The following is a 26957-nucleotide window of genomic DNA, read 5'->3' on the forward strand; positions in this document are numbered from 1 at the left end:
TTAGAATAAGGATAAAAAAAAAATCTGGGTATGGTTTAGTTACAAACAAAATGTTGCACGCAGTGACAATGGTACATAGATAGGAATGAAAGAAGAATGTTCTAAATTAAATATGAAATCAAAAACTGGTCTCCAACAGCACAGGTACAGTACAGGATATTGCGTGCAGTCGAAAAAAAGCACAAGTCGTGTCTGCACATTCCTATATGTCAATTTTCATTCAAACTTTTAAATTCAACACACACTCAATGGAAATACCTTAAAATGCTGTGGAAGGTTACAATAAAATGATGGAAAAGAGGCACTACTAGTGAAGATCTGAAGACACCAGAGTTTCGCTTTTGCTCCCTTGTCAGTACCTGTACTTTCTGTACCATAGATCAGACTTGTTATCTTATCACTGCCACACTCAGAGGATTTAGTAGTTTTGATGTGGAAACTACCAAGTTGAGGACCAAGTTACAAGAACACCACACGAAGGAGGCTGCATTTGTTGGAGCTTGTCAACAGATGGATAAACACAGATGTATTGTTTTTTTCCTGCTATCGAACCAACTTGTCAGTGGTTTCCTACCAAGTTAAAACCCATAATAAAAAAGCGGAGAGAGTCTGCCATTAGAATTAAGGACTAAGGTTTTACTGAGCAAATGGTAGGAACTGAAACTACAGTACCAATAGAATCCACTAAAATGTTTGAACGGAAAAAATTCATGCATAAACCATCACACAGTTTCTTTTAGCATGGACAAGTAAGGAGGCTCGGTGCATTTCAGGAGTTTTTTGTGATAAAGTGTTTTTAGTCAGTGCTATCATGTCTGCTCCTGCTTCAGCTACAGACTAGATACCCAGAATACTTTTTAAGAAAAACAAAAAACAGATATGCTACTGTGGCCGGCTACAGCCTGCTCTGTTCTCTGCACTCTTTTCTCATCTGATTATGGATCAGTGGTGGAAAGTGTGGCACTATGATTCTAATGACCTTTACACGTGTTAAGCGGCAGCCCCACCTTTCATCTACGTTAATGGTTTGCCAGTAGAAACTGTGGGAATAGTTGGCCTCACAGATGTGCTGCCTTGTACTTTCCTTGGAGCGCTCAGATGTTCTGTATGGAAGATTTCAAATGCCCAAATTAAAACAAAGCAAACAGAAAGTTTTGATCTTTACAGAAAATTTGTATTTAATTTTAGTTTTAGTTACTTCCTGAAAACTGTAGTCTGCTTTAGTCAGATTTTAATCATTTATTTTAAATTAGTCTTAATCACAAGTTTTCATTTTGTCATGTTTTAGTTGTGATTATTCTGTTGTGGATTTCAAAAGAGTGAAACTGGATGAACAAATACAATCTTTTCTTTTTCATTGGAGGTTATATTTATTTCCTGTAAAGACATACAATACATGTTTTCTTCAGTTTCTTTGTTACAAGGCACAACAAAACACCCTTCAAATGTAACTGTGGAAAACCTCTGACACTAGTCAAATTTCCAAAATAGTAATAGAAAAGTTGGATCACACAGAAAAGATTCAGTGCAAGTAAATCTAGGGTCAGTGGCTTTAAAGTCATTTATGGTCGCAAGACAAAGTAATGACACTATGCAATTTCCTTGTTCTCCATGAAGTCCTTTCCACACTCAACGTCTGAGATCTGCTCAGATGGAAAATCCTCTTTGTATTTTCTCCTAGTGCTCAGCAGGTGCCTTAGCCTTAGCCTTAACTTGGTTGTAAAGAACTTTAATTGTAGTCACATGGAGGAGGGCACCTTCTTCATTGGCTCATATTCATAATTTTTATCAAACTCATCATCCCCCTGTGCTGCTGAAATGGATGCACGAAGGAGGAGTTTTTCTGCTTCACTCCCAGTTCCATCATCAGGTTTCTCAGGGAAAGCTTCTCCATCAATTATTGCATCAAGAAACCAAACAGCAGTTGCAAATGGGAAGAACTTTGTGTCAGTGGAAATTAAGATAAATTAGGAAGCAGGTGAAGCTCTGTTCCATGTTGTGTGTCCCAGAGCTTGCAACTCAAGAAGATGTTTATGAGAAAAAGTGAGCAAAAGTCCATTAAAGGTGACACAATCAAAGACAGTGACACTGTGTGGTCAAAAAACTTCCATGTGGCCAACAAATGAAAGTAAAACATGTCGGACAGCATTCATCTTCATCCACTTGCTTGAGAAGAGACAATTTAAGCCCATCTCATTTGCTTGGACCGGTCATCTGAAGACGTTGTGAAATAATCAGAATTGTGCTTGACCTTTGTGTCCACAGAGCTGACAAATTTTCTCCATTTCAACGAAAGACCTGCAAAACTGTTTGACCATTGCTTTTATCTTAGAAAAGAGACCTGCAACATAAGCTTCTTTTTGTATCATGGTAACAACCAACTATGTCATGTAAACAAATGGAGTGTCTGCTTCATAATCCTTCCATACCTGCGGAAGAGAAGAGGACCTCATTATTATTTGTAACTGGAAATGTGTACATGCCCTACCTTAAGATACAGTACCTTGACCTAGACTATGTACCTCATAGTAATGATCTAGTCAAATATTGTACTTTATTGAGTAAGTTGTGTGTTGTGGAAACAGGAAGAAGGGTCATTATGACCTGACAGAACTGAGCAGTTCTCAGGAAATTTACTGGGAAACAAAAAAATCCCGGAAATCCCTTAAACTGTTCCTTGATAGGAGGAAGTCAGGAGAGAGATAATGAACGAGGTAGTAGAAGTTGGAAGCCTGTAGGACACACAGTCCTCCAGGCCATTTTCCTTTCTTGCCTCTTACACACACACACATTTGTCTGTTGAGGAAGGAACTCTGTATTCTGTCTGGCTTGTATCACCTGTAATAATAAATGCTGAATTGGACTGAATTGATTTGTCTGTGGGTTATTTCCCGCGATCACACATTAAAAGACTATGTGTACTAGCATTTACTATACGCATTGACTCTAATACCTCAAAGTGATCTTAATTTTGTACGATAAATTACCACAGATAAAGGCAGTTGTGCTGTAAACATCCCACTGTACACTTTAACATAAAGCTAAACTGTCTTCACAAGATAAAAACGAGGGTTAAACCAAACAGTAATGCATCTAATATGAATATCAGCTGGCTAGGTGATAACAAATGGTACACAAATTATAACAATAGTTTTTATGAATCCATAATGGTCTTACCTTACGTCTTCATCCTCTGGTTCTCCAGTATAACTGTCATCCTTTTCTGAATATAAGGAGCTGGTTTTGTTATCATCGGGTCTGAATACTATTATCGGTTATAAATGTAAGGATTTAGTTTTTTGGTATTTCACACATTTCAGTTCACTGGTTGCCACAAGCTTACAAAGTCTGAGCAGTGTGTGGATGGTTGACCTGGTCAGCACAAACCCACCACATTAAGCTTTGACCAGTGACTAAGACATTCTGAGTATGGGGTTAAGGACTAAATTCAACACCAAAATTCATCATTTAATTGGCCCAGATTACTCCACTGCTTAAGAAGACTTCCCTTGAATCCTCCCTTGTTGAGAATTACAGAACTGTCTCTCTTCTTTCATTTGTGGCCAAGACCCTAGAACATGCCGTCCTAAATGAACTCTAAGATTTTCTTTCTCAGAACAACCTCATTGATGTCAACCAGTGTGATGTCAAGCATGGTCACTCCACAGAAATGTCTGATTGTCGTGGAATCCCTTTTTTCTGGAATCCCAGGACTGTGCGGCTTGGGATGGGGATGGACTGTCTTGCCCATGGACACTTCTGCATTTAGTTGGGAAGAGTTGGGCGCAAACCTCCAGCACTCTACCAAATGAGCCACTGCCGCCCAGGCTTCAAAAGCTGCAGGTCAGTCTTCTGTCTTAATCCTACTTGATCTGTCTGCAGGCTTTGACACTGTCAACCACCAGATCCTTCTGTCTGCACGCTGACTTGGGCATATCTGGAACAGCTCTGGACTGGCTTCCACGTACCTGGACAAAAGTATCTGGACAAACTTTCAAGGTAACTCTCAAAACATCTACAGGTCTGCCGCAAGCCCTCTTTTTTTATCCATCTCTATCACATCCCTGTTTCTACCATCCACTTACAAGACTTTTCCCATCATTCCTGTGTCTGACGACACACACCTCATTCTCTTCTTTCCACTAGATGACTCCACTGTTTCATCACACATTTCTGCTAGTCTGTCTGACATCTCTGCTTCAATGACACAAAGACATCTTCAGCTCAAGCTCTCCAAAACTGATGTTCTAGTCTTCCCAGTTAGGCCTTCAATAATACACAACATCAGCATCAACACTGGGTCTTCAGTGATTGTCCCCACTAAGTCGGCCAGAAATCCGGGGGCCATGGTCGACGTTGAACTGAGATTCACCAACTCCACATCTCAGAGCTCTGTCTCATGCCACAGAGTGGTCAACTCAACAGTTGCTGCTTACCTCAACGCCTTTATGCAGGTCTACAATCCCTCCCATCCACTGTGCTCTGCTAGCAAATGGCGTCTGGTGGCCCCATCACCACAAATCCCATCATGATCCTATAATGGTGGAACGAGCTAAAAAACTCTGCACACTCAGCAGACTCACATGCATTTCAATCTTTAAAAAAATAGAATAATAAAATTAAATGCTATCTGTTCTTTGTTTCACTTGCATCTCATGAGCCAGAAACACTGTTTCCTCATAGCATTTTGCTTTGATGTTTTCTTCTTGACTTATTTTGCTTGCATGGTACCTCACTTGTAAGTCACAAGTGAGGTAAAAGCGTCTGGTAACAGTTCACACTGTCTTCATTATTATTAATAATTAATAACAAACTAACTTAATTAACCTTTATTTTCTTCTTTCAAAACAAACAAACAAAAAAAAGAATAATATTTTGAGAGCTTTTTTCTCTCCAACAGTGAATGTTGGTAAGTCTACTAATATGCTAGTTTAGTTTTTGAACAGCTTAATTTAATGAATTGAGTGAAATTAATTCATTCAATTCATTATGAGGTTGAAAGACTTAAGACTGAAATATTGTTGAATTAGCTTAAAAATGCAAAACTTACTAATGTTTCATTAAAAAAGCTGATTCTACAAAACTCCTGAATGACAATATACAGTGCATAAATGTTTATGCATAATGCTTTAGTTTATGCATTTACTATGTCATCATGAAGAAAAAAAAGTTAAAAGGATTTTATTTAGTTATTGTAGAAAAAACATATCTTCTTTTTATTTGAATTATGATGAGGCAAACGCTCACATAGGGGGAAAAACATTAAGCAATTTATCCTGTATTTCATTGTAATTTGTTTTCATTTAGGCAAAAAAATTCTTCCATAGTTAAATGTGCCACTTCACTTAAAATTGAGGGTTAATTGTGGGGAAAAAAGATTTCATGGACCCTAACCTTCCTAATCATTTTAACCCAAGATTACATCAAATTATTATTTTTTATTAGAAATTACTTTTTCTCCAAAAATGTCTGTCACAATTCCCAAAGCAATATAAACCTTACCCATTTCTGTGTTAACCTAAGTATGACGTTTTTCCTAAGTCTTTTTTATTTTTCATTTTCAAGCACTAACCTGTCGCTTGGCTTTTATCAGAGAATGGCAACACAAACCTATGCTACACCCATGGCTCTGAAATGAAAAATGCCTAGATTTTACGAGGTTTGGCACAGAACATCAAACATCGGGAATAAATTAACATTGTGTTAAATAAAATTTTAAACAATGTGAAATGTCTTTGTATGAGATGTGCTAAAATGATACGCTTCAGAATTTACTGTTTTTACATGGACTTTTGATGGACTTGGTGTGCATTTCCAGTGTAAGGATTTTATTTATTAAAGAAATCATGCTCAGACCCTAAATGTTTTGAGTCAAAGCAAACTCACTGTGGGATTTGTGACCAAATCTCAGTTGCTGTTTTTGTTTTGCAAAGTGAAAGCACAAGATAATGGAGTCCAGGCCAGCTCTTGGGATTTCAGTGTTGCACCTACTGAGAAAACGCTATACAGCTATACCCCATATGCTATATGCTATAGTGCTGCCAAAGCAGCAGGGATACTAACATTTGTGCTTTCCATGGACAGCCTGTGATCTCCAACTCATCACTGACTCCATTTTGCATAATTTCCTCTCTCAATATATGCCTCCTTTGTTAATCTTCACTTCTTCTTACTAAAGGTTTCAACGCAGTTCCAGTCCTGGTCCTATCATGTCTTGGATGTGGTATTAATATTTTTTTTATCTATTTCGATAAGTCTGTCCTTCATGCAACATTATGGTATGATACGCTGCACTCTAGAGAGTAGTGGTTAAAGGCAGGGCAGAGCTATTCCAAGTAGATGTCCTCGGTGGGGCATGAGAACTCCACAAACTCTTTGTAGTACAACTGGAAGGCTTTCCTAAAAAAAACAACAACAACAAAAAAAAAACAACAGTTTAACATATCTGAATCTCATTTAAAACTTCACACCCCAGTGTATATATTCCCCAATGCATCATGCTCTGCCAAGAATTAGGAGGACTTCTTCTATAACTCCTTAGCCCAGGTGCAGCCAAAGCAGTGTGATATCTGTAGATCCATTTTATGTAACATTGCACATATTTTATATGTATATTATATTTCTTAATAAGACATTTAGAAATTATGTATGTAGTGTAACCTATTAATTATGTATGTAGCATTATCTAATCTTACTCTACCTTTCTTCCTAATTAACTTAAATACATGGTCTTTGCCAGGTTTACTTGGTCTTTCAGATTCCCAACAATGCATTTAACGACAATGGGGAGTGGTCTCACAATTCTGCAGATCCCAACTGTCAGATGTGGTGCTAGATATTAGGGTTTCAAATTTCTAACAACCAAAAGCAATGAGCTCATTGTTTATACTATTGAATCATTGAACAGTAATTAATTATTAAAAAGGTTGGATTGAGGGCCACAGAGGTGACTTGATCAGAGTATTCCTATAACAGAGCATTTGTCAGTTTAGGATGACACATACTGAATATCTAAGAGTTACCAACAGTTCAGCTCACCCTACAGACTCAGCAAGAGGTTTGGTTGAGTTCTCAGACACAAACACATGGCAGGCAAAACGCTGATCTGCCGGGTGCTTGGTAATGAAACCAAAATACCTGCAGAGAAGACAGAGAGAACAGTTAGGGCCCCCCAACGATGGAATCATCTCCTGTCTAATAAGCTACAGTTTCACATTTGATAAGTCAGGTTTGTGGCATCTTATTGTATTGTTAGCAGATAAAAAACGTTCATAGGATACCAACATTTAGGTTTAAAATGTCAACAAAATATTTGTCTTCTCAACTTTCCTGACAGACCTTAATTGTGCTTTTACTTACTTGCTGTTTTTGGGGTGATAGCCACAGAAGGAAACGTTCTTTAACTGGAAAAAGTGACTGCACTCGTTACTCTGTAAACAAGACACAGAAACGGAAAAAAATAACTGTCTAAGATCAAAAAGGCTCTACAGTTACTACATGTGCAGTACTGTACAGCTGAAAGAGTACTCTAATAGTCTATAAATAAAAAGTTATTCAGCAACAATTTTTATTTTTCACACCATTTAAATAATGTATTTCTATGACATTTGGAACATTGTCAGATTTTAATGGCCTCACAAAACAAGACATCTGAGGTCTTCACCTTGGACCTATTTTGTCTGCAGTCGGCAACTGTCATAATTTCAGATAAGTAAGAAAATTATTAAAACTGAAATATAACCTATAATAACTTATAATATAAATAATAATTAATTGCCAACATTATATGGTTGTGTAGAAACTTTTATGTCAATATTATTTTCTGTATTCAAAATGTTTCTTGAGTAAAAGTATGAAGGTATTATCAGCACAATATACAAAAGTATTACAGCCAAACATGATAATTATTTAAAAAGTGTGGCATGTAACTATTGAATCAAATTTGTACTAGCTGAATGTGCTTTATTCTTATGTTAGATTTAAGTTGAGGTTTGCATCCTCTTACATTAAAAGGGCATATAGGGCATGAAAACATAACCCTACATTTTTTTCACTCAACTGTACAATGAAAAGCAGCTCAGTATACAAATCTAATGCATTTTTTAACATTATCTCCTCTTTGTTCAAAATAGATTACAGTGCAATATCGTTTGTAGAGTTTTGCTGATATTCAAGGAAAAATGGTATGGATACAATTTAGAATTGCAGACTAAAAGTCATTTAAAAAAAGAAATAGGTCGATTTAATTGCCTTTCTGAAGATGAAAGGCTTTGTTTAATTTGTGATTATTAGTAAAATCAATCTGGCTGCATAGTAATAAATAATCACCTGCATCTTTTGTTTGTGACACAGTTTTTTCAGAGTTTGCCTGACAATGTTCTTTGTTTGCAACTGTTTAGGGAAGATTTTTTTTATAAGGGACTAAAGCCTTCAAATAAATGTACAGTGTAAAGAAGGAATACAATGTATGTTTTTGAAATGTTGAGAAATAAATTCAAAGGATGCAGCATCCACAGACAATCCACAAGGGCGAGACTTCCCTCACTTGCTCAATGGTTTTCTGGTGTGAGGATGTGCTTTTATTTGGCAAAACTTTAAAAAACCGTTCATTTGTTTTGCAAAAAGACAAGGAGACAGTAAGTAAGTCTTACTCTGTCACAAGCATAAAAGTCTTCTTGAACTGCAAGCTTGATGCCTTTCACACTGATCTCCAGGAGGCAAGAGGAAGGAGGGTTGTACTTGACAGTCATCCTTCTATTGGTGGCAATCTGGAAAACACGTTAAATATTACTCCTTAAATGTAAAATTAAAATGTAAAAGTGTACATTTAGGTGATAACTCAGTTCTATACTCAGATTACTTTAGAGTTACAGTACTAACTTCTTAACTAAGTGGCCTAAGGGCAATGTCTTTACCGTCTTTTTATTTCCCTTAGGTTACCGGGGTATTTGTACCCGGTAACGGGTATTCAGGGAAGGGTGTTTACATGCACTTAAAGTTACCTGGTTACGGGAAATCCGCGTATACATGCAACACAAGCGTAACCTGATTTCAGCCTTCTCCCGTTAACTCATCTCTCCTTTTCATTCATTCTTACACTCAGGTGCATGCAGCTTGCTGTCTGTAGCTTTTGCTTTCATACATGCATAGTTGGAGAAAGCTGATGAGAAACCTGGTTACGCGTATACATGGCAGAGTAATTGGCGTTCTCCGACAGAAATCTACCTGCGGAAACCAGGTTTGCCTAATCGGCTATCCCGATTGCGCAAACCGGCTTTCCCATTTACATGTCATGTCAAGAAATCAGCTTTCCTGAGAAAGCTGACTGTAACCTAGTTACTTTGGAGATGTTATCAACTGCAAGCTGCTATTTTCTGTGTTGTGTGTTGCACTGTGGACCTGTGGCACCAAAATCTTTAAGTGCAGTGTCGCATGTTTCTCTTTTTTTAACCTGATTTCTTAACCTCTAAGCACAGTATTAAGTCAGTTTGCAATGTGGACACAGTTGACACAAATATTGCAAATGTCACATTTCATTTCTGTATTTTGCATTATGCCATGCTTTCTAAGACAATAACTGATGCATTTGTGGCATTTATCCTTCCTTATAATTGCTACACTATAGTAGTCAAATATAGACATATAGAAACATATAGAAAAAGCACAAACATGTACAAAACATGGGCCTTGTACCTTCTGCATAGCTGCACACAGAACATCATTTCCTTTGTGGTAGGGCACTTGGACTGAGCCCAAAAACTTTAGCCGGTATCTGTCCATCCATTCATTGCTCTTCACTGCACATACACCCAAAACCAAAAAAAAGGAAGAAAAAAAAGCCAAGAATTTGAGATAAAATAATGAAATGCCAACATAACACAACATAGAAATGCCAGCGTTTTTTCAAACACATACTACCCAAAACCATACTACGACTTTGGTAACTCTATCAAAGAGACAAAAAAATGAAGTTCATCTTTACCAATGCATCCACAATCAGCTCACGTTATAGTGTCAGTACCTTTGTAACTCTCTGTATCCTTGGTCACCTCTATAGCGTAGTAAGCGGGGAAGATCCCATGAGCACCAGTTCGCATGTTGTAGCCTTCGTACCAGTAATCCTCTGCCTGGACCTCCACTAGCAATGGATCATCCACCTCCAGCTCTAACTCGTCATCATGTCGAGAGACAAATCTGATGAGAGAGATTTAGTTCTGTAGAGGATCCGAAGGCCACAACTTTTATGAGCTGGATGACCACCTTATCCAGTAACCAGTATGTGCACTGCACACATGTCTGGGGTTGTCTGACTGCTTCAATGTGTAGTTCATCAGTATACAGTGGTGCAGCTATGTATGTAAATTATTTTTTTCCCCTTTCCCTTTATGCATCCGTCGGTCTGAGGCCCACAAAAGCATTTAAAGACTAATCTGTTCTGCAAACTGGAGTGTGACTGTTGAAAGAGAAATGTTTTCTGCACAAAAATTTAACAACAACAACAAAAAAAAGACAATCAAGATGAACAGGTTAAGAAGAGAAGGCCGCCGTTGGAATTCATTAAGTGCTGTAATCAGTTCTGTTGGTAAAATTATGATTCAGACTAAGAAATATATACTAGGTTTCAGCATAGTTTGACGTAGAAGCAGGGCTGTACATACAACAAGGTAAAGATCCAGAGACAAGGACATTAAGCTAAAAAAAGAAAACAGATGGCTGCTTGGATTTTGTGGTCAACAAAGACCAGATTTCTTTTGGCATTTAGCGTGGGGCGATGATGGTGATGTAAATGGACATGCAGGTGACTTCTTCCTCACCTGTACACAGCTCTGTGGCTCTGGTCCCTTTCCTCCCCATTTATGATACATGAGTATAGGCCAAATGACTCTGCACCTTGGATACAAATAGAAGGAAAAAAGATTAGCGAAATAAATAGAGAAAGAAAATAATATGTTGTAAAACACATTGAAATGAGCAGATAAAATGATTAATGACAGACTTTAAATTGCAACAAAGGTCTTGAGAAGTAAGAAACAATTAGGGCATATTTTGTTTATTTAAAGCATGGATGCATTCGTTAGAACCTGTTTTTTAATGAATGAGATAGCATTGTGTATTGCATAATGTGTTCTACTTGTGCACATTTCCCTGACGCATGTGTTACCTTCTCCTGAACTACTCAGATAAACTGTGTTGCTTCTAGTATATAAAACACATGGACAGTAACCAAGAGGAAAGAGATGCTATTAGAAGAATTGACCACACATAAAGGCGACTAATCTCCAACTCACGGCAGTTGAAGTCAGCATGGACACACTGACCTGCAAATGTTTCCCATGCTGACCCCTGGTCGCTGCAGATTCAAGGTCTCCGATCTTTTGGTGACTCAATGATCTTTCCTCTAGCTCCAACATTTGTCCACCCTTTTACACTACTGAACAAATCTTAATTATTCAAATTTGGCAGATGAACACGTTCCGTTTGGTACACTTCACAGTTTTACCACTAGGGCTAAAGCAAATGTTTTGACACACTGTAAAAAACAGTCAGCCCCCTATAAATGGGTACGTTACTGCTGACTTGGTATTTATCCCCAGGATGCAAGGTAAAGTCACTGTTATAACTTTTAATGATTGTAAACTGTAGTATTAGAAACAGCATGAAGCATATAGGCATCTGACAAGCCTCCAAAGTTAATAGTTAAACTGCAATGTTTGGATTGCATTTCTTCATACTTACTTACACCTATGTATACACTCCTGAAAGCCACTTGCATATTTATCTGTTCATCGGAATTCCTGTTTCTAACTGCCTGGATTCCTCCAGTCCTTAGTGACGCAATACAGTCTGAAGTCCTCCTATGTGAAGAGTGTGTTAAAGGGGAAAACCACACATACACACAATCCTGGGGGGTATTAATACTGTATTTGTGAACATTGTATAAAGCTTATTTCCTATCTGCAGCGGGAGCAGTCTGAAATCAAATAGGGAGTCAGAGGCTGTGAAGTTAAAGCGAAGTGCATTTACCAGGTCACTCTTCATCTCTTCTTGAGGTTAGAGACATACAGTAATTGGCATGATCTGTAAGCAGAGCTAACACAACTCTTAGTGTTGGTGGTTGAGTTGCATTGTGAGTAATGTAGGTGTTAGGTTTTGAGAAGCAATAAGAATGTATTAAACATAAGTATACTGTATCTATATCAATTTTGATATTTATTAGATGACAATGCCAAACTTGTGGAGCACTTAAAAATAAAGCTCCCATAATTCTGTTTGAAAAGGACTACAAGTGTTTCTGAAATAGTCTGAACAAATTTGTGATTGGCCCTGAGTGGGTCTAGAATCAAAGCCAGGAAACTCAAAACTATTTATGCCCCAGAGTCCCTCCACCCTGCAGTCAATTATAACATCCAGCTGTGTTTCTCCCCTCGGCATGTTGCTGTGAGAATGATGATACTTACATCAACAAAGCCACAAAAGCTGCAGCTTTTCTTTAAAAGCTGTATTGAATACGCTGAGTAAGGTTATATGATGATAATTAGATATGGTTTCTCAAGACAAGGTAGTTTGAATATTACTAGTGACTATGTCCTTATTTGGTCAAATGACGTCACAAAAACACAAATAAAATAACAAACAAATAAAAATAATATAAAGAAAAATAACACATTGCTCAGTGCTACTTAGAAAAAACACTTTTAGCATGATCATAAAGTTAAACCCAACTCAGCGCCGTTGGCCTACACCAGTCAAACCAGTCATGTATATGCTGATCTGTGTCAGACAAGCTCTGCTTCAATGGCCTCATCATTTTAAGCCTTTTCACCATGCTGCCAGTTCAGCTTGAAAGAATTTATAGGGGTTTGTTTTTACTCTTAGTTTAAAGCTAATTACACAGCCCAGCCTGAGTAACAGGAAAAGTACTGCTGTAAAAAGATACTGTGATAGACTAACATGTACTGCATGCAACCCAGGAGTGTCTTGCAGGTCTTTAAAGATACAGAGCTCACCATTCTCATTACTTAAACTAAGCAAAGTCAACGTTTGGATTCATGTTTCTCTGGCTCTCTTTTTACTTCCATAATTATGGCTAAAAATTCAATTAGGAATCTCCTGATACTACTATTTCCCAGACTAAGTACAAGTAGGTAAGTAAGTACAAGTTTGAGTATTTGCCAATTCTGAGTACATGTGATATGTGATATACTGGTTTTGGGCAAATCTTTATATTCCCAGCTTAGATTTTTCCATTAAAATATGCTCCTCCTAATAGAGTTAGCAAGCATTAACATCCTGACCAAGAAACAGGCTACTGCTGCAGAAAATCATGTAGAGACTTACTGGAGGAGCGAGAGCGCCCGTTCATGAAGACATTGAGAAATTTCTTAGAGAAGTGCAGGTCTGCCTCTGGAGTGGAGTCTTCAGACAGACAAGCTGTGGCTTCCCTCATCACGCCTCCTATCCGAGCCCCGTCGTCTTCATCGTCATCCTCCTCGTACTCCTCCCCAATGGCCGACTCATAGGGAGAAGAGACGCAGTTGTCATAGACGGTAGCAGAGTCACTGTCATCGCTGTAGCCTCGGTAACACTGGCGAAGACTGACCAGTTCTAGCTGAGCGTGCTCATCCACCACCAGTGTGTATTTGACTGAGTCATATGAAAGGCCGCTGGCCTCTGAGCTCATTGAAGTTCTTACCGGAGCTGCTCTGCCACAGCCACCATCTCCCTTTCTTCCCCCTTTCTTCAGTCTTCCAGCCATTATTATTCTGTCCACATCCTCATCCTCCCCACAATAGCTTTCATCCGTGGCATCCACATACTCCACTGATGACCCAGCTCTCAGCATTGCCCCAGCTCCCGTCCCCGCCCCCTTCAGGCTGAGGTCCAGTGCCAGGGAGGAGCGAGCTGAGAGAGCCATGCTGGGTGGTGTGATGAGGGACTCTACACAGGAAGCATATGAAGGTGGGGGGACATAGACCTCGTCCTCCTCATAGATAGAGGGGTTTGTCCTGTCTGGGAGTGGCTGGTATGGAGGTGGGCCCTCTGTGTCGGAGCTTATGGACATGCGACCCTGCTCAGTCTGCTGTGAGAGGAAAGGCCGGTCCTGCACGTTGGGTGGTTCCAGGGGGTCAGCAGAACGCTGCACAGGTGTCAAATAGATCTCCTCTGTGGGCTCTAGATGAATGTCTGTGTGGTAGCGGATCCTCTCCCGGTGATGCCCACCTCCATCTGTCTTCCCTGGGGGATATAGAGGAGCTGGTGTGTAGTTCTGTGGTGGGGGTGGGGGTGCGGGGGGCTTCTCCTGAACCTTGGAGCGTGTTGCAGCCGCTGTCGACGAGCTGTGCAGGTGTCCAGATGTGTGGCTATGTCTGCAGGGGCCGTCAGTGGAGGTCCCACGGTCTTTGGTCTGTGCTCCTCCACCCTGCACCTTGTCCTCGTCGCTCAGACAGCTGTGCTCACGTGGAGGTGTGAGCTCACCTGGAGTAAGAGCAGAAGCAAACAACAACACAAACACAGACGCACAAACACACACACACACAAATACGCATGCACAAAGATCAGACACACAAATGGTATAAACACACATGATGCAGAAATGTAGACAAAACCAACAAACAAATGCAGAAACAGTCAGGAAGGCAGACATGGCAGCAAATGCACAGATAGACAGAGTAAAGTAGAAACAGGAAGACAGAAGTAGAAATAGTTAGGTAACAATGTCAGGATTACACAGCTAAATCCCCATTGCTCATCAAATTCAGAGTGCAGCCAAGAGAAGGTGATTGATGTGTTATGTCATAATCCACCGCCAGGAAACCCAGGCATGATATTTTTGCTGTAGATGATAACACACTGACAAGGGTGAGGTCTGAGCGAAGCCTATTCAGGACAAAGCTGAGACAATTTGTCTTGTCTCTAAGTGAAAAGAATTATAGTCTGCATTTTGTGAACTTGTGTTTCAACAGCATTTCACCACAGATGTTGTTTGATTGGTCACAGATTTCTTATCTTCAAAATAAGGAATGCGTTGTGGGCCTGCACAGATGTTTAAAATTAAAAGTAAATTATTAAATAAAGCCTCAATTTGTTTTGTTTTTTACTTGATTGACACTGATTAATACTCATGCATTTGCACTAAATAAGACAACAATACTAGTTAGCGATTTGAATAGACATGCTAATGAAAAAAGGCCTGGGTGTCTCTTGGCTTTCACAAAATGATAGCTCCTGCACCCTGTGACCTTTAACAGGATAAGCAGTTTATACAATGGATGGATGGAGGTTGATAAAAAGGCTAAAAAGAAACTAATGCACGTTTTATATACAGCCGACTGGACTATCTGGTCTAACATCACCTAAAAAATTATTGATGGCTACAAAAACGTCAGACGCTGGGGAAATATTAGGTGTCAGTGTCATTGTAATGGTCTTTTATTTACATATTTATTTTTCAATAAATGTTTTTTCATTGTCTAATCTGTATTGCCCAGTTTCCTTTTTTATTTCTTAATACTAAATCAATTTTATCATTTAATAGAATAATTGAAAGTGTTTTTGCATTTCTCTAAAAATATTTTTCTGTTCCCCGTTTTTCTCTCACTTATATGAAAGGTTCCACATACCGTTTGATTGAGGGGCTGCTTTGTGATGTGTTGTTGGCCATTAATTTTTATATTTACGTACACTTTAATCAAAAAAACATTTTTTTGTTCTATACTAGTGAAAATGAAACAAGCTACCTTTACAACTTTTTTTTGGTATAAAGGATTGCATTAATATGAATTTAATGAGCATGGTTCAGGCCAGCACTATGAGTGAAGGCAAACGGATTTATCCTGATTTCTTGATAATACAGTATGTGAAATTGTGCTCCAATAGTGGTGAGTTGGCATTGATTTTCTTTAGTCTTATATCAACAGAGCTGTATCTGTGAGATATGACAGCTCACCGCTAGCTAAGCCCAGAGCTGGCTAACACACGAACACACACACAGCTATTATTTATAGCTTTGCTTCATCTCGCTACACCCAGTATGATAATCAAGCTTTAACACTGTCCTCTGTTGTTTTTCAGAGACACTCACAAAATGCCTTGTCAAGGATGGTTAATGTCGGATACGTGGTTCTGGTCTGCACATTCCCGTTATCATCGACAAAAGAAAATCACTCACCAGTTAAACTAAACCATGAACTTCATAGTGTAAAGATCTGGTAGGAAAGAACATTTCACCTGTTTTAAGAGGCGAGGACGAGCCCGAAACTTTCTCCTGCCAACTGTATTTCTTCCCAAAGGAGTTGTTGTTTAATGTGTCCTGTGGAAACGCAGAAAATGAGGAAAAGAAGAAGAGGGACGTGATGGGAAAGAAAAGCAGCACGGGGGAAAACAGGGTAAGAGAGACAGAGATTTGATCGCTGAGTGCTGGATGCTGACACTCAGTGTACACAACTTTTTGTCTCTCTCTCTCTCACTTCACACACACACGCACCCATGCACTCTCACACACACAAACCTTTTATTCTGTTGAATGAGCCGGGATTCTTTTGTTTGTGCTCCGCGCTGCACATTTAAAGGGAACCAGACCTTGTACCCAGTAGGAAAACACACACACAGACAGATAAGACGTGTACTGTGCATTTGTTTTCTTATGAATCAGTAATAGTGACACATAATCTTAATTTCCTTATACCTTAGTTGAGTGTCACAGTCGTTACCTGAGTTCAGTTTGTTCCTGTCTCTCTCAGCTTTGCTTAGCAAGCCTTTATTTTGTAGACCCCCAGCCAACATCCTGTCTTTCGGTTCTCTCTACCCGTTATCAGCCCTGATTATTTTCACGTGTGCCCGTGTGTACTTAACCCGGCTTTCCCCTCAGTGCCCTGCCAGTTCATCTTTGTTGTTGCTGCATGCCTCTGGACAGCAAGCGCCTGGGTCATTTCTCTGTTTGGACTCCTGTATCCCTGTGTTTTGTACTCATGTGTTTGGTCTCAGGTTTGGTTATTTATTTGTCATTGTTTTACTGCTACGTCCAGTCCCTGTATGTGAGCACCTCCCTTAGTTTAGTGTATTCGTATGCATGTGTATCTCGTTGTCCCTCCATCTTCAGCTCAGTCACAGTTTAGTTGTGTCTAGTTTAGTTTCCTCACTCCTGTATTTAGGATTATGTTCTGATTCTTAGTTTTTTGCATTTATTGCTTGTGTTTTCCTGTCCTCCCTTTGGAGAAATGTTTCTGTTTTTTTCCCCCCCGCAATCCCAATTCCCCACAACAAACCCCTTTTATTTTAAAACCTCCTCTAGCTGTCTCCTTACTTGAGTCCTTTAAAACCTAATGCGCAATCTGTGACATTGAGAGGGTAGTTATCATATGGACCTTTAAAATAGCAAAATGAAAAGAATGTGACAATGTGATGAGAGATTCATATCTTTGCATTCACATCATTTTTATTGAACTGTAAAGTTAATGTCAGCTGAGTTTTTAGCTCCTCAGCGCACAACCCCTGGTTTACTCTTTGTGTTATTTTTGTATGAAGCTAATTTTTGCGAAACAGCTCCTAAACCCCCTGTAAACTACATGCATCAGCATTATACAAAGCTTTATGTATAATTATTACTGATGACTTACATTTGCCAGGTGGACACAAATAGACCTTACAACTACAAACAAATGTGTAAGCTTATCTGTTTGTCATAGTTAAAAGATGTAAATGTTCTGATCACTCAGGTCACAAACTTTAAGCAAACTAGATTAGACATTTCACCAACATTTGATGGAAGTTTTTGGCACATGACTCCATGGATGTACTGACACATGTCAGTCAGTAGCAGAAAAACTGTGAGATTTGGTACCAGCCTTTGATAAGATGATAAAAGCTTTTAACAGCTGAAAAGAGAACTGGAAAATCCTGCTATGACACAGTGTCGTCCAAAAAAGATCCCATCCTCCTCCTCTGTCCACCCACGGCATGACTCATTTCCCATTTACGTATGGCAGGCAGATACGGCACTGTTCCCTTAGTAACAAGTGAATGAGCAGGTGGGAGACAGTAGCACTGATCTGAGGAGAAAAGGTTTGATGTATACAAACTACAACAACTTGGGTTTATAACTAAAAAGACTGTAAATTTATGGCCTTGCCAAATATAGACATGTGAAACCACTATAGACTATACAACTATAGACACACACAAAAGTACATGCATTTAAAAACAAAATAAAATTTAAAAATTATGAAATGGCTTTATTTATCACCAAAAGTGCATTTGATTTTTTAAAATATAGAATAAAAATGATCTTATTTAATTGAGACTTAATTGAATTCAGAGGTTTTAGCTTATATCAAACAGTCAATAACCACAACAACTCAAATAAACTTACAGTTATTGTGTGTGTGTTCCAGTCTCCTTTATATTTCAACTTGTTATTATTGGCTTTGATGATCTGCATCGCTGTATTTGGGTGTGTTGTGTAATGTGCATGCACACCTGCTGTTTTCAAGCTGCTTCTGCAGAGTAATACTGAGAAATTGAACTGTTCCTTCATTTCTGCAAAAATTGTTTTACACTGTTCATCTTTATAGTGTGACCCATGTCTCAGAAAAGACAAAACATAAAAAACATGAAACAAAACTGTTTTACATTTAAAAATGTTGCTTTTGGTGGATCAAGCTATCAAACTCTGCACGCTCAGCAAACTCAGTCCCAATATTAAAAAAACTGCTGAAAACAGAACTCTTCCGCATCTTCCTATGCTCTTAAATCAATTCTATCTAAAAAAAAAAAAAAAAAAAACTTGCTTTCCGCTCTTTCTTGTACTTGCATCTCATGAAATGTAAACACATTTCTGATAGGCCTTCACTTTGATGTTTTCACCTTGACTTTTTGCTGCCTTGTACCTCACTTGTAAGTCGCTTGGGTAAAAGCATCTGCTAAATTACTAAATATAAATGTAAAATGCTTTTCACAAAGTCTCACCGCTGCAAACCTGGCCAGTGGTCAGAGCTGCCTTTTGTTAAAGCATAGAACTTACTACTTTTACCTTACTACTTTTTACTACCTATTCTGGGAAATATAGGGAACAAGTGAAGTAGTTCAGCCTTGTTTGTGTTCCCATATGAAAGAGGCGGCAAAGCCTACAAACCCCTAGCCCCAGCACACTCTGGAGTTGCTCTCTAATTGTACATACTTCAAATCTATGGAAACAATATCCAATTGTTCTGCAGCAGAATAAAGACGAGCAGCAAACAAAACAAATGTTTGTCAAAATGACCAGAGATGCCTGCACTGAACTAAAGTGCCAAACTTGGCCTTGAAAAGAAACCCGAGGAAGTGTTTCTTAAGCTGAAGACCTGAGGAGAGAGGCAGGCTTAAGATAAGGCCTGAACTACAGGGCCAAACTAGCAGCCCTGAGGAAAAGACAACAATAAGATGGAGAGGAAATACAAGAGCATTTTACAGCAGAGAGAGAAAAACATACCCCAGATGTGTCCTGGTATAACACTAAAACATCAGTAAGAGAAGTAGTAGAATAGAATAGTAGACTACATAATAAATTACTTAATTGACAGCTTCCTTTGGTGAAAATGAAGCCCACATGCCAAATGCCAATGTATATCTTTCAGAACAGCTTGCAAGGTTTGCTGGCACTGACTAATGCATGAGCAGATAAAGTATATCAGACAGTGTTTTAGCCAGAAAATTAAAAGACTAAAGCTAATGGATTAGAAACATGGGACATAGCAACACATTTTACATATAGCGGAAAATCGCTAAAACATCATCTGTAATAACGAAGCTACATTAAAAGACCAGAAAATGAAGAAATTTAAGATCTGCTGCTGTCTGATGCTACAATAGAAGAAAGTGAAAAAGGTCCCAGGAGACAGGTAGACTTTCCAAGGAGAAACATTATTCAGACCAATTATATCCTTTATGCTTTCCAGTACTGACAGCTCAAACACGCACACACACACACACACACACACACAACAAAAGAACAAAGACACATCAGCAGAACAGTAGACTTTTTTTCCATGAAACCAGACATGAACGCAGCACACACAAATATAAAGCTGCTTGGTGATTCATGTTGACAGCCTGCACTGTGGGGAAGTGTGTGTGTGTGTGTGTGTGTGTGTGTGTGTGCTTTATAGCCAAAGGCAAACTCACTATACACTACATATACATTACTATGTGCATGTAACAAGAGTTAAGTATCAAGGTGTTTGTTGTGTTGAATTCTATGTGTAATGTGAAATGGGTTCCTGACTGCAATGAAACTAAACCAATTATCTTACTTGTCCCAGCATTTCAGCAGTGGTGTTGTAGGGAGGAGCATTGTGTGGATTTTTTTTTAACACAAATCGTAATCAGGGCCAACTTCAACCACAATCTTTCCCTAAACCTAATCAATCAAACCAAACCTTAACAACATTATAAATCTGATTTTTCAAATTTTATTTGTATTGGTTTTGGAGGCAAAGTATGACACGAGATCCTGAAAATACAGTAGAGGGAAGTTACAGACAATGTAATTTGTAGTTTAGTTTGGACACTTGTTGAAAGTGTGTTTAGCACAGGCATACGTACACCCATACGCACCCCCACACACACAGACAGACACAAACACACACACACAATCATGCACTCCTGTAGTGCCTGTGTCCATTTAGTGAAAGGAAATATGGAGTAGAGCTCTGCTGTGTGAGGAGATGGATGCATACGCACGATGAGATCAATAAGATAATGATCAACCCTCACACACAACATGCACACATCCAGCCTCACGTAAACACAGGCACAGTCACGAGCTCTAGCAGCAGTCAAACACAAACAGAGACGGGCACCACAGAAAAAAAATCTCTCTTAACAACTGAGGGTATTGTTCAGTCCAGCAACGCATCCTGTCCGAGAAACAATTGCAATAAATTCAATAGTGATGTCACATGGGTTGTCTATTTATGTTTTCATCTTTAAATGTCAGACAGGCCGACACATAAAAAGAAATCACTAAAACTACATTCTTTCTCTCCTGGTTTGTGATCAATATTTAGCCACTGGTCAGAAAATCTATGTGTGTGCGTGTGTATGAGGTTAATCCAGGCTTTACCTGTGTTCGTGGCACAATCGGGAAGAGGTTAAGGGTCGTGGGTCTCTTGGGCCGGTAAGTATCCATAGTAACAGGTGCTACAGGGTCCTTGATCACTGGTGGGGGTGCAATGGCAGATGCCTTTGAGGACTCTTTGTCGCCGCGGTAACCGTCAGCACTGTCTATTAGCTCTAAATGCAGCATCTCTGCCTGAAGCTGGCCAACGGCACCCAGCTCCGCCCTCCCAGACATACTATTGGTTCCTCGCCTCACATGGCCCTGCAGGGATTGGAGGAAGCACACCGGCAGTCGAGGCAGAGAGAGAGAGAGAGAGAGAGAGAGAGAGAGAGAACGACAGAGTGAGACTGTGTTTGTGCACGGGATGAGGAGATTTAGCCGTCCAATTAAAAGCTGCTCTCTCTTCAGTCAGTAACAATCTCACTGCTAAAACTGAGCAGTTAAAACAGAATCAGAGACTATTCCCAGCATCAGCATTAAGATTGAAGACTCCCTCAGCTCTGCTGACTGGCATTTAGTTTTATTGCTTTTTGTCACTGTAGTCTGTTTCTTAATAAAAGACTGCAGTTAAATTTAATTCTCATCTAGCTTAACATCAATTTTCATTGTTCTTACGGTTTGTTTAGTTCATATTAGCGAATGTCAGAGATTGTGTGTTGAGATTTGTTTTTTACATTACTGCTGAAATCAGAGCAGGTCACAAACATGAGCATCATGTGAGAGACAGTAAGTCAGAGGGCAGTGGGCCAGCACATTGTGCCTTACTTATCGTCACCATCCTCACTGCTACACTCACACCACAGCACATGGTAGCTCTTCCTGTCAGCTGATGTAGATGTTTAATAGCGGAGCAGCTCGCTATTTGCTTCACACACATAAACGCATAAATATTCAAGTGGACCAACACCAAAGTCTGGAACCTGGAACATGCAAAGTAAATGTAACATGAAATTAAATTAGCTAAAGTTTAGTAACAGATCAAAACCTCTTCCAGACCAGAAAACTGATTTTATTTTTCAGTATTATGAATTATTTTAGCTATTTCTGTAGTTCAGTCAGTACAATCATTTATAAGGTGAGATAATAAATGGTAGTGAATCATCACCCACTTCAACAAGTGAATCAAAACTGCAATGGAAAACTAATCAGCAAAGGTCCAGCAAACAGCCTGAGTCAGTGATGATGGAGGAAAACTTAAATGAAGAACAACCTTTAGCCATCATCACAACAACATTAATCAGAAAAGGTCCCTTTCCTGGTTTTTAGGAGAGATGATTAGTGATTGTGTTAAGTATTATAATATTCCATACTAGCTGTACAATGGTAAATTGCTGTATTATGAAGAATATGTTATGTTTTATTTGTAAAAACAAAAGTAGAGTTGTGTGTGCGCAGCTGCAGATGGTGATCTGACTTACAATGGATGAACGAGATAGATGTTAATCCAATTCTGTAGGCAAAGTGTTGCCTTCAGGCGAATTTGTATGCAGCAAAACACAGAACACAGATATGCAGAGGACTCTTTCAAGTTGGGAAATGGCTTATGTGTATTTAAGAGAAGGCTGCTGCATTTGCTAAAATGGTTTGAATAGGGACTAAAATGTGATTTTTTGTTTATCTGCACTAACATTTATGGTCCACCTGTCCCTTTTAATGATGCAATGAGGCAATCTTATCAAATTATGACATGCAGAAAACACAAATGACCTAAGGAAGGTTTCTTTACCATTTACTTTAGGTTCAGATGGTCATCAGTCACAAATTAACAGATTAGATGATAAACACAACTAAAATTCCACTGTGGGTGTAAACAATGGAAGATGGACCAAAACCTGAATGCTCTGATTAAAAAGCAGGAACATCACTTTTTCAAAAATCCAGACAAAAGCATTATTTACCAGGTTTTATATGAGTTTTCCCAGTACAATTTCCCCAATACACGACCTGAGTGGAAACACCCAGAATATCCTGAGGTTTCAATGGTGCTAGTTAATTGTTACAACCTCCACTTCTGCAGCAGTTCTCAATGAAGTTAACAGAAAAGTGGATAACAACATGCATTTATTTGTGTTTTCTTCAGCTGATTTTGTCTATGTGATTCAAATTTAGATGAGAAACCACCTAATTGTAATGGTGTAAAAGTGATGTGCAGAGTGTTCACAGTTACTATTGCGTGATATCTTTTCATCAATTTGTCCATTTGTCTTTCCTTGCTTGCCTTGGCCACTTGTCATCGATCAGTCATCAATGCATGTGTCCATCCTACCCAACTATCCATCCTGTGAGTATCCATAAATCAATCCCTATTCTGATGATCTTTATGACAAGATGCTCCTGTCATCCCTCCTTTACTTTAAGCTCAGCCACATCACCAACGCCTGTGTGTTTGTGCCTGCAATCACAGCACAGCCACCATCATTTTTCTCCTCATCTCTCCTATCACCTTCTGCTCACCTTTTCACCTACCAAAGATAGATACCTACTGCAATGTGTTTCTTGTGTTTCTCTTGCTTTATGACCTCAAATTACATCTAGCCTCTTTAAGAGAGCCTTGCCCGCTGTTGCTAAGAGACAAGGGGCTCAGTGGAGATGAGAAGGCTGAGAAAACACTGCTGCCCCAAAGATGCTGTGATGCTTAACTCTCATCCAATCGCAGCACTCCAAGCAGAGAAACCACACTCCCAACAAGTCAAATACAACAACACAAAAAAGGCAAGAGTAAGTCTAACCACTTAAAACCAGCTCCTAAAATACAACTGGTGCTGACATAAATGAAGAACCATTGATAATATTATAATATTTAAGCAAAGAGTAACCCTTGGTTTTGGTTCTACTGGACTTAAGTGCTGCTTTTGATACAGTTGACCTTGACATGGCATCTTTTTCTATAGCTGACACTCCGTGTGCTACCAAATCTGTGTTATGATAACCTGAAATAAAAGCTAAACTACAGCCATTTCTCAATGAACAACATATAATGCACACTTTTATGCAGACACCTGTAATGCTCTTCTCTCTGTTCAATGCAAATACCTCATAAACCACTTACAGGTAATTCAGAACTCCATGCCCAAATCGTGACAAGAACCAGAAAGGGAAACCACATAACACACCTATTTTAAAGTCTTTATGCTGGCTGCCTGTCAGCTTCCATATTGTTTCTAAAATGATTTTACTTTTTTTTAAAGCACTTCATGGTTTTGCACTAGCCTGTGTATGAAACCAGTCTCTTCTCTGGCTCGAGTCTTTTAGTTGTTCCAAAGTGCTACAGAAAAACTTTTGGTGAGGCGTCTTTTAGTTTTTATGCTCTGAGCCTCTGGACCTCAGAACAACAGAAAGTGTTGATGTTTTAAAACGCAAAGTTAAAACCAAGAAATGCTTGTTTAATATGAAGTTGACACACATGAATAGACACACAAACAGCATGGTCTGTAAACCTATCCTGCGACAGCTGCAAAAAGAAGCAGCAGATGTAATCTCTGCATCTGAAAGTGCAATAAGGGCGACTGGAGAACAAAAGAACAAATAAGATCAAAGGCTTAACATTTAATTAGGCGTTAACATTTATTATGAATTCATGTTTGCTTTGAATTTCTATTAAAGGCCATCTTTCTAAAGTTCAAAAAGATCTACTGGTACAAATACTTGATCAAATGCATGATTTCAATAAGTACAGGAATGAAATCACAAGCACAATGTCTGATAATTGTGATTGTGTGTTTTGCCATAATCGAGCAGCCTTAGTGAGATGCTGTTAACAGAATCAATGGGGGCAGTGTGAGCATGTGTATGCACCAACACTGCATGCATTTCCAGCTCTGACATGTGCAATAGGTGAGAGAAACACTGTTGCCATGGAAATTGATATCCTCCTCTTGCAATTTTGTATTGGACACACCCTCACTGCTCTTTCTCTCTCCTCTTTTAATGCCTCTCTCATTTTTCCCTTAGCTTCCTCTTCCTCTTTCCTGCTTCTTACCCTCTCTCTGCTTTGTTCACTGTCTTTGTACAGTTTATCTTTGTCCTTTGTGTGTAAACAAGATCAGTTTAGTTCAAAATTAAAATCAATCATCTTTTATTGGCAAAAGGTTTTAAAATAATTGTACTAAAGCCATGGCATAAATCTAAAATTTAAACTATTTAATGAAAAGCACTGAGAATATTGAAGAATGTTTCAGTGTAAGAGAAGAAATTTGATTTCTATGCTGACTTGATCATTTTGATTCATGTTGAAGCAAAAAACAAACAAAAAATGTCTTAAGTGTAATAATTACTTTATTATCTGAAAATCTCTTTATTTCTCTAACACATTGTGAAGGCAATGGGTAATCTAAGCAGGGTAACAAGTATTGGTTCTTTTATTTGCATAGGAAATTTCTCTCTAAGGTTTATAGTGTACTTTATTTTTGGCAAACACAAACACACACACCCACCCACCCACACACCCTGCTGAGCCAGTCACAACGACTATCTGGCATGTGTGATGCTCCTTACATGTGACTGTCCATTATTGATGAGACCAAATGCATCCTGAAACTCCCCTGGGAGGATGAGCTCACTGATGAGGTCACCACTCCGTGTGTATACACACAGTTAGGACCTACGTAAAGAGCTCACAGTTCACAACCCCATTCCCACCTAATGACCTGCTGCTGGACCACCTCCTCATGCATTATTAACAAGGGAGGGCCTCCATCAATCACTGTGCACTTTTAAATAACTGTGTCTTTAAGATTTGTGATGACAGTTGAATTATGACAGAAGCAATAACATATAACAATGACAGTCTATCTAAAAAGGCTGGCCCCCGCTTGTTTTGCCTTTCTGATCATTATATCAAGTCAAGTCAAGTCAAGCTTTATTGTCAGTTCTTCCACATGTACAGTACATACATACAGGGAACTGAGATTGCATTTCTCTCGGATCCATGGTGCTTACAGGTAGTTCTAACAGTGGAGCCTAAGATCTAGATCACATAAATATAAAAATATAAAATACACTATACAATTCAACTATACAATAAGGGTATTGGAGAGTATACTAATAAAAATACAATACAAAGTACAATAAAGTAAAAGCAGCGCAAGGCACATGGCAGAAGGAGTGCAAACCAGTAAAGTGTACATCAGTGCAGGTAACAGAATTAGTGCAAAAATGGCTTATTCAGACTGGTAAAAGTGGCAGAGTGCAGAGGGCTCTAGAGCAGTTCTTTAAATTAAGTTTACATGTGAGGTAGTAGGGGGTTATAGTTCTGTGCCTGTACGGTACAGTACTGAAGCCGAAGAGGGAAGGGGGGGCAAGTTCGGGAGTGAGTTCAGCTTCCTGACAGCCTGATGAATGAAGCTGTCCTTCAACCTGCTGGTCCTGGCCTGTAGGCTCAGCAGTCTCCTCCCTGATGGCAGCAGGCTGAAGAAGCTGTGTGACGGGTGAGTGGGATCACCCGCAATGCAGAAGGCTTAGCGGGTGAGACGGGTTCCATAAATGTCCTGGAGGGAGGGGAGAGAGACACCAATGATCTGCTCAGCTGCTCTCACTATGCGTTGTAGAGTCTTCCGGCAGGAGACGTTGCAGGCCCCATACCACACAGTGATGCAGCTCGTCAGAATGCTCTCGAAGGTGCCTCTGTAGACGGTGTACATGATGGGGGGCGGGGCTCTGGCTCTTCTCAGTTTGCGGAGGAAGTAGAGACGCTGCTGTGATTTTTTGGCTAGTGCTGCAGTGTTGTCGGTCCAGGAGAGGTCCTCTGTGATGTGCACACCCAGGAACTTGGTGCTGCTCACCCTCTCCACATTACCACCGTTGATGGTTAGAGGAGTGTGCTGGGTGAGTGCTCTCTTGAAGTCAACAACAATCTCTTTCGTCT

The 26957-nt window shown here is 39.3% G+C and overlaps 1 protein-coding gene across 5 annotated transcripts in view; it reads right to left on the bottom strand.

Annotated features, from left to right (window-relative positions):
- Positions 1-496: 496 nt before the first annotated feature.
- The window catches only part of mapk8ip1b (mitogen-activated protein kinase 8 interacting protein 1b), a 55841-nt gene continuing 29380 nt past the window's right edge, over positions 497-26957 (bottom strand). For 2 of the 5 annotated variants that reach the window (XM_067495604.1, XM_067495608.1), the window contains exons 3-12: positions 21098-21355; positions 16228-16309; positions 13339-14475; positions 10815-10890; positions 10022-10194; positions 9694-9797; positions 8652-8768; positions 7360-7430; positions 7039-7137; positions 497-6399 (exon numbers count right to left, since the gene is read on the bottom strand). In XM_067495604.1, coding sequence (XP_067351705.1) covers positions 6327-6399; positions 7039-7137; positions 7360-7430; positions 8652-8768; positions 9694-9797; positions 10022-10194; positions 10815-10890; positions 13339-14475; positions 16228-16309; positions 21098-21355 — 2190 coding nt within the window. In that variant the 3' untranslated portion in view covers positions 497-6326. The remainder of the gene's footprint in view (positions 6400-7038; positions 7138-7359; positions 7431-8651; positions 8769-9693; positions 9798-10021; positions 10195-10814; positions 10891-13338; positions 14476-16227; positions 16310-21097; positions 21356-26957) is intronic. The other 3 variants (XM_067495605.1, XM_067495606.1, XR_010913585.1) reach the window with 2 other exon arrangements.

This window comes from Channa argus, chromosome 2 (assembly GCF_033026475.1).
Source record: "Channa argus isolate prfri chromosome 2, Channa argus male v1.0, whole genome shotgun sequence".
Lineage (NCBI taxonomy): Eukaryota > Metazoa > Chordata > Actinopteri > Anabantiformes > Channidae > Channa > Channa argus.